Genomic DNA, 6,956 nt, shown 5'->3' on the forward strand with positions numbered 1-6,956 from the left:
TTGTCATTATTTTTTTCACTATTTTTTTCTTTGCATATTAACATTGGTCCTGAGGTGTACTTTTTTATGTATTTTGTCTTTCCATTATAGATTGTATATAATTTTCCAGTCAGCTGCAAATATGTTGACTTGGAAAAGGCTATGTTTTTAATCTTGCTCTTTAAAATTACTTCATCTGAATGGCTTTGCTTTGATTCAGAGTAAGTATTAGTACTAAAAGGCATGAAAATTCAGAAAATTCTGGATAAATTTTGAGAATGCTACAAAATTTTCACAAAAACATGCATAAAAGTATAGCCAAAATACCTTATCTATAGAAAAGACGCTTTTGCAAATATTCAGAAGTTTATTATCACTTTCTTAGTTAGATCCATTCGCAAAAGTCAGTTTTAAGAATTTCATGTTCTTTTATTGTGTTTATCCCTACAGCAATTTTACTTTGAAGAAGACAAAATGACCAATTGTCTTCTCATGACTTATCCTAGTTATATATGACCATAAGTTGTCCTATTTTGAGCATTGTTCTCCATAAAAGTCGCTGAATATACGAACAACAAAGAGACATATTTGAAGAAAGAGTCACATTCTTTATGTATTTCATTTTTGCCATTAAACTGCGTTAATAATTTACCAAATCAAAATAAGGTGTATTTTGTTACGTTTTAAACGTTTCGTTTGTTTCAATATGAAATATTTCGTTTATAGCAAATATATATTTCGATGCCATTTCAAAATGCCTTATCTGCACAAACACAACTATGTGAAGCCTTTGGTTTTTCACTTTTTCATTGTAAAGTACCAGGAAAAGGAAAAGCCTAATTTAAAATAAGGAAGAAAATGCACAAGTTACTGGCTCTCTGCCTTAAAGTCGTTCCTTAGAAACATGAAAACGGTTGTGATTCTTTGGAAAAAGGTCGTAAGCCTTCTGTCCATAGCAAGGTTTGTTTTTAGTAATTGCAAAAACTAAAAATATGATATTCTATACACATTATGGCAGAAATTAACTTATTCTAGCCATAACTTTCTAGGCTTATGTCTGTGTCTTCATATACCATAATTTCAAGTTTTGTATACAAATTTAGTTTTCAATTCTACAAGATATTAATTGTGGACTTGGCAAGTCTCCTTATACAGTCAGATTACAGATGCTATTCGCATGCTATAGATCGCGCTATTCACGAGACATCTGATTGTATCTCTTGAATTAGCTTGTAAAAGCATAACTTTGCACAGCAAGCCGGGAGATCTCGTGTATATATCTCATCAGCTTTGGAAAAGAGACTAAACGTCAATCAAAAACAAGTCCTTGAAGGCGAAACTGTCGCTGCCTCTTCGTCTTTTCTTTTCAGCTCAATATACCTGAAGAAGAAAAAGGAATTCAATTATATTGAAGCATAACTTAATCTTTTCGCCAACTTTGATATAGGAAAATACGTAAAGAGATATTTGTTTCATATTTTCTCTCTTTGTAAATATTGAAAGAACAAACCTATCCAATATGGCAGCATACCTTGACAATATTTGCCAGCATACCTTGACAAAATTTTCCAAAAAGTGGTAGGGGCGTGGCTAAATGTAATTTTAACAAAGCAGGGTAGATTTTATCAGTGAATCAACCCTGTTTCCAATCAACCGATGTAATTGTAGAAAATGTTGAAATAAGAACGACATTTAGAGGAACTGAGCCTTACATTACATAGACCTTGTACATCGAGCTTCTACAAACATTATCTGGTTCCAATAAGTTAAAAATGTATCCGAATAATGTTTTATCTTGACCCATTCAAACAGCTTGAAAATAGTTTCTTTAACCTTGTTGCACTTGTTACCTTAACTGGCCAAAAGTAACAAGAAGGTGAACATATATGATTACAGCATGTAAAAGTTCACGATCAGCAGAAAAACATTCAGGATTACTGATATTATTCAGGATTACTGAATCAAACGCTTGATCCATATGATGCAACAACATCAGTCGTATGAAATCAGAGAATATTTGCTCTCATTGCAAAAACTAGGAAGCTGTTAAAGAATGAAGACTCTTCTCCCAGATGACGAAGTTGAGCTCTTGTCCTTTTAACTTTCTCTGAAGATTCCCATTGTCTCTCGCTACGTTCTTAAGTTTTTTATAAAGGCTGCGACCAATGGGTTGACTTGTTCTTCCAGGCCCTTGTCAGTCAGTTCAAACCCCTCCCCCCTCTATTGGTACCCCTCTTTGCTCTGACCAATTGAAAAATCCCATAACCACATACTATTTATAGCTGGTGAAGAGAATTACAAGTAATGTTTATTGGTCAGATATCCCTTAGGCGTACCTCAAGCCTTCTTGCCTGCACCATGAATGTCAAAAACTAATAGCAGTTTCTTACTTTGGGTTGCTTCAGTAATTCACTCTCTTCTTCGTCGTCTCCTGGTCGCACACTTGAGTACCTGTGAACATCAAACGTAAATAGCATCCAGTAGAAGGAATCTTCCAACATCCGATAGAGAAATCACATGCTTTCCCTATCTTCTTCTAACTTCTTTTCCCAATATATATTTTATTGAAAGTGCTGTCCGCCTTGGGTCAATACTTAACTGTAGCATATGTATTTCTATTGAAATGGACCTCAAGTAACATGCGTTTATATGAAGGTAAAACATGACGGTTTTATGATGTTTATATGATGGTTTCAAAGAAAGTATTGCTTGATAAATTGCTTTCCAAATTGCGTACTTGATTGTACAAATCGTTTAAAGTACAGTTGAATAAGGGAGGTAAAGGAATGATCTGAATTTTTAATGTACGACTTTTGACTTGAATGAAGTAGCAAAATCCAGTTGGAATGGAAAGTCAGTTTCAGTTAGTGTATTGGTTTTCCGGGGGAAAGATTTAACGGGATTCAAATGTACCTAATTCTTGGGATTCAGATATCACACTTACCTTTTGTAGAAGACAAAAACTGCCCAGACCGTGCCGGCCAGGGCGGCCCCGAATGCACACACGACAACGACCAAATATGCTGTGACGTACACTGGTAAAATGGAGAGATGCTGTTACTAACACTAGATTAAAAAATATATCAGGTCAAGTTGTGAGAGGTTATTCATTCTGGTGTACCTTGGCATGATTTTCTGTTTGCTTTGAAAACAACAATTGTGCCCAGACGATACGATGCAGACTTTTAACGTTTATCTCAGTTAATTTTCGCTCTTTTGTTACATAAAGTTTTAAAGGACATTGCAAGTCAGCACATTGCATCACTTGTAGCTATTCAAGAAGCATTTGTGTGATATTCTTGCAGTACTCAATGTCATAATATTTTTATGGCAAACCTTACTGGTATGAAAAGAATATCTGAAAAATCTTGTTGTTTTACTGTAATTTGTAATGAAAATTAACGATAATATATGAAGAAAAAGCGCCTACGAGGCTATTTGTAATAAATTCGCTAATACGTGGGTGAATAGCAAAATCCATTTTAAGGCGAAGTCTTGTTCTAGGTAAGCGCCTTTCAGGTACTGATAGCCTGGTAATTAATGCAATCGGTAATTTAGGTTTTATGGTAGAAATGGTGTTTTAGAAGCTGTAGCATTATGATATCTCTTCAATAGAGTGTCAAAAGAGTATTTGACTTAATTGTAAAAAGCTGTTAAAATATAACAGTACATCATACCTTATATAATTTCATAACAACATTTTGTTTATTGCTGACTGAATTACACGAGATATATAAACCAACATGTACCTCTTCTGTTCATTTCATTTCTGATCATGAGGGCCAGTTTTGTGCCAGATTCCAAAGTGCCATTTTTAACCATACATTTTTCTTTTTCCAAACACGTGACCCCGAAACAACTGTTGTTCTTCATGTAAGCGATATTGCAATGTTTCGTGCTGCAGCACATTGCCATGCAATCGTTCATTGTAGGCACATTGCCAAGGAAAGTGTAATTTTTTGGATTGATGTTTCCCAGTCCCCTGTCATGTATGACGTCACTGTGTTCGACTTCGCTCTGTTTACAGGTTGGATGTTGGTTGCGTGCTGATCCATTCTGAGGGACAACAGGATGGGTTGCATTTTTCGAATCTGCAATGAAAATTTTTACCTAGTATTATTAAAAAGATCAGTGGCTTTGAAAAAGCAAACATTTCACAACATAGTACTTAAGCTTTTTCATCTGACACTCCTCAGAGTACAAAATGCCAGAATAAGGGTCCGAAAGAACACGATGAAAAATAGAAAAACGCAAGCATATGTTGACCAATCAGTGCTGCGTGCCTATTGAAAAGTTACAACTGGGGTTCAAGAGAAAAAACAAACTCCTTCTCCCTACACAATGGCTGCCTTTTCGTCTGTATGTAGATCGATTCCAAAACTGCTAGATTAAAGACTGCCGGGCTCTGCCAATTAGCCGAAACATGTCGTCATTATAGAGTTTTGCAAAATCTGGGTTATCTAAAAGATGTTGACCGATGGCAGAATCACTTGTTTTAGCGGTGTTTCTAGACCTACAAGATCGAGGAGGCTGTTCACTTAGCTGTTGAGGTAGTTTTGTAAACATGCACCAAATTCAAATCACACCTTTATGTTTATGCTAGCTTACTATTAGAAGTCAGAATGAGACGAACATAAACAGTTTTAAATTTCTGCTAAATCACACTATTTTGAATTCTAACACTGTTTAGCTCTCTGGATACAAATCCTAGTCGTTCTTTTTTTATGTGTTAGAAAACTCATTTTGTTTTTTCCAAACAAGCTTTTGCAGAAGTATATGATGTTCTTTAATATCTGTCTATGGAAAATAACACACTGACAGTAATGTAGTTCTTAGGGGTGTGGTCTCCAAAGCTCACCAGGACTACGCCTTCTAGCCCTCTAACGCCACGGTAGCTGGTACTGCCACTGGACACTGATTTGTTTCGTACACAATATTTGACTAACTTCATATCATCAAATTGACTACGTTGTAAACTCAAAGCTTTTCCAGAGAAAATGTTTTTTATAACACAGCACTAAATAATATTGACACTGTTATGGTTAGATTATACAATGTCATTCAAAGCAGAAAAGTCAAAAGTCATCTGGCTTCTACTTTATGACACTCAAAGTTATGTTACTTTAAGTAAACAAAAGAACAATTCAAGGTAGCTTACTGCCAAATAGACAAGATTTTTTAGCTTTTCAATTTTGCGTCTAAGCAGCATTTTCCAAGCCATAAATGGTAGTAGCATCAAAAAGTTGCCGCACAGTTTCACACGAGTGATGATTTTCATAAATATGAGGTTATGATTTTACACAAGTATGATTTTACGCCACGCACGTCAGTTATCGTTGCACCTCAAAAGAACCTTGTATTGCAACCAAATCAATGGATTTGATTTGCAATCATTTTGCTACAAATACATAGCAAAGGCTTTTTAATTACAACTGTCTTTTTTATGAATATGATGACGATTATCTTTCATACTAGTTTTGAATTCACTAATTTTTTACACTAAGCGTGTCTATGTTTGCTTGGATTTCAGTCCGAGAGGAATTCAAGTATTTCATGAACGAGACAAGATAAAGATTTATTTTCAAGTCTTAAAAACCTATGTGCAACTGACCTTATTAGTCAATAACATGTGATGCTTTCATTAGTTTTTTGGATCTTATAATTACAAACCATTAGGTCAATTATCTTATTCTCTGGTCAAATCATGAAATTCTGATGCAACTCACCGATGGCAAAACAGCTAGCAAAGAGCATAGCAACAAAAGCCCATTTCATCGCATTTCTGTTCGGCATCCTGCCTTCTAGCATCTTTTCGACCTATTTTTCGGTCAAAACACTCTGTTTCTTTAACATCACAACCACTGAAATTTACAGTCGTTATTTCGTTGTCACGGTAGAGCAAGCATCAGTGAGTTTGAATTGACGTTACCCGTAAAGAGACATTTAAACCGCGAACGGTGTACGCCTGCTTGTAAGGAGATGTTACGATACCGTGATACCTTCATTACCCGTGCCGTCGTACACTGTTCAATACACTGTCATAAAGGAAATACGTATACTACAGTTTGACAATTATTGGGGGGGGGAGCTCCAGCCCCCTGGTTACAAATCATCTACAAAAAATAAAACGCCTTCCATCATTTTTATAGTGTAGCTTCTTTATAATGTGGTCAGCTTCAAACATTTACCCATTATTAATCTTTGAATTATAGATTTGTATATTAAAGCAGTCATATTATTACGATTTTCAAATTATACTATAAATTTCCTTATAGATGTCAGCTATGAATCAGGACCACCCTACCTGATTTTTTTCATTGCTGTTTGATTGCCTTATAAGAGGGGCCTATGAGGGGTATGCAGCATTTGACATGAACCATTTGGAGCTTGTTGGCCCTATGCATAGAATGTACCAATAATAATCCCTCCTAGGTTACAATGCTGCACTGTTGGCTTACTTGTACTAATGTTACATTTGATTCCAAACCGTCAGACGTTTTAATTCAGTTTGAGTTCACGTGAACAATATCTTTCTTGTCTAGGTATAAAGCTTTACCAAGCAACCAGATTTTTCTTCTAGATTCAGAGCGTTTGGTCTCAACCTAGACAGACATCGTCTTTTGTTGATGTCTTTTACAATTTCAAGACATGGTTCAAATTTAAAAGCTGTTTTAGCTTAAACATATGTACAATGCCTGCCAAAAGTCTTAAAGTTTGGGTAAATCTTATTCCATTTGGAACACTGACGTCAGTTTGCACAAGGTCAGATTCAGACATCCCCCTTTCCCCCACGGAAAATGTTGGTTCACTCTAAAATGGGTTAGAGAATTAAAGTATCTTCTTTTGAGATTCCTTTATGATATTTTTCAACACTATAAGGGCCTATAAGGGGCGGAAGGAGTAATTTTTTTTCGGAAAAGGAATGAAAGATATAAAACTCGACGCAAATTGCTGGGTGTTCCAAGTACTTATGGCCG

At 35.5% G+C, this 6,956-nt stretch overlaps 1 protein-coding gene across 2 annotated transcripts; it reads right to left on the minus strand.

Annotated features, from left to right (window-relative positions):
- Positions 1-609: 609 nt before the first annotated feature.
- LOC135684784 (uncharacterized) lies at positions 610-5,875 on the minus strand. 2 transcript variants are annotated; one of them, XM_065200440.2, is made up of 5 exons: positions 5,706-5,875; positions 3,729-4,070; positions 2,924-3,014; positions 2,316-2,430; positions 610-1,359 (listed from the first exon to the last, which is right to left on the minus strand). In XM_065200440.2, exons 1-4 carry the CDS (start codon positions 5,785-5,787, stop codon positions 2,352-2,354), a joined length of 594 nt encoding a protein of 197 aa, XP_065056512.1. In that variant the 5' UTR covers positions 5,788-5,875; the 3' UTR covers positions 610-1,359; positions 2,316-2,351. The 2 variants fall into 2 exon arrangements, with proteins under 2 accessions (XP_065056512.1, XP_065056514.1); XM_065200442.2 differs by having other exon boundaries at positions 2,370-2,430; positions 5,706-5,873.
- Positions 5,876-6,956: the final 1,081 nt, after the last annotated feature.

The sequence above is a fragment of the Rhopilema esculentum genome, chromosome 21, assembly GCF_057945365.1.
Source record: "Rhopilema esculentum isolate cy_ngs chromosome 21, ASM5794536v1, whole genome shotgun sequence".
NCBI classification, from domain to species: domain Eukaryota; kingdom Metazoa; phylum Cnidaria; class Scyphozoa; order Rhizostomeae; family Rhizostomatidae; genus Rhopilema; species Rhopilema esculentum.

Coding starts and splice junctions, on each gene's coding strand:
- LOC135684784 (XM_065200440.2), bottom strand. CDS start 5,787: ATGCTAGAAGGCAGGATGCCGAACAGAAATGCGATGAAATGGGCTTTT. Junction 4,071..5,705: donor TGCTAGCTGTTTTGCCATCG/GTGAGTTGCATC, acceptor TTTTCATTGCAG/ATTCGAAAAATGCAACCCAT. Junction 3,015..3,728: donor AAATGAAATGAACAGAAGAG/GTACATGTTGGT, acceptor CCATTTTACCAG/TGTACGTCACAGCATATTTG.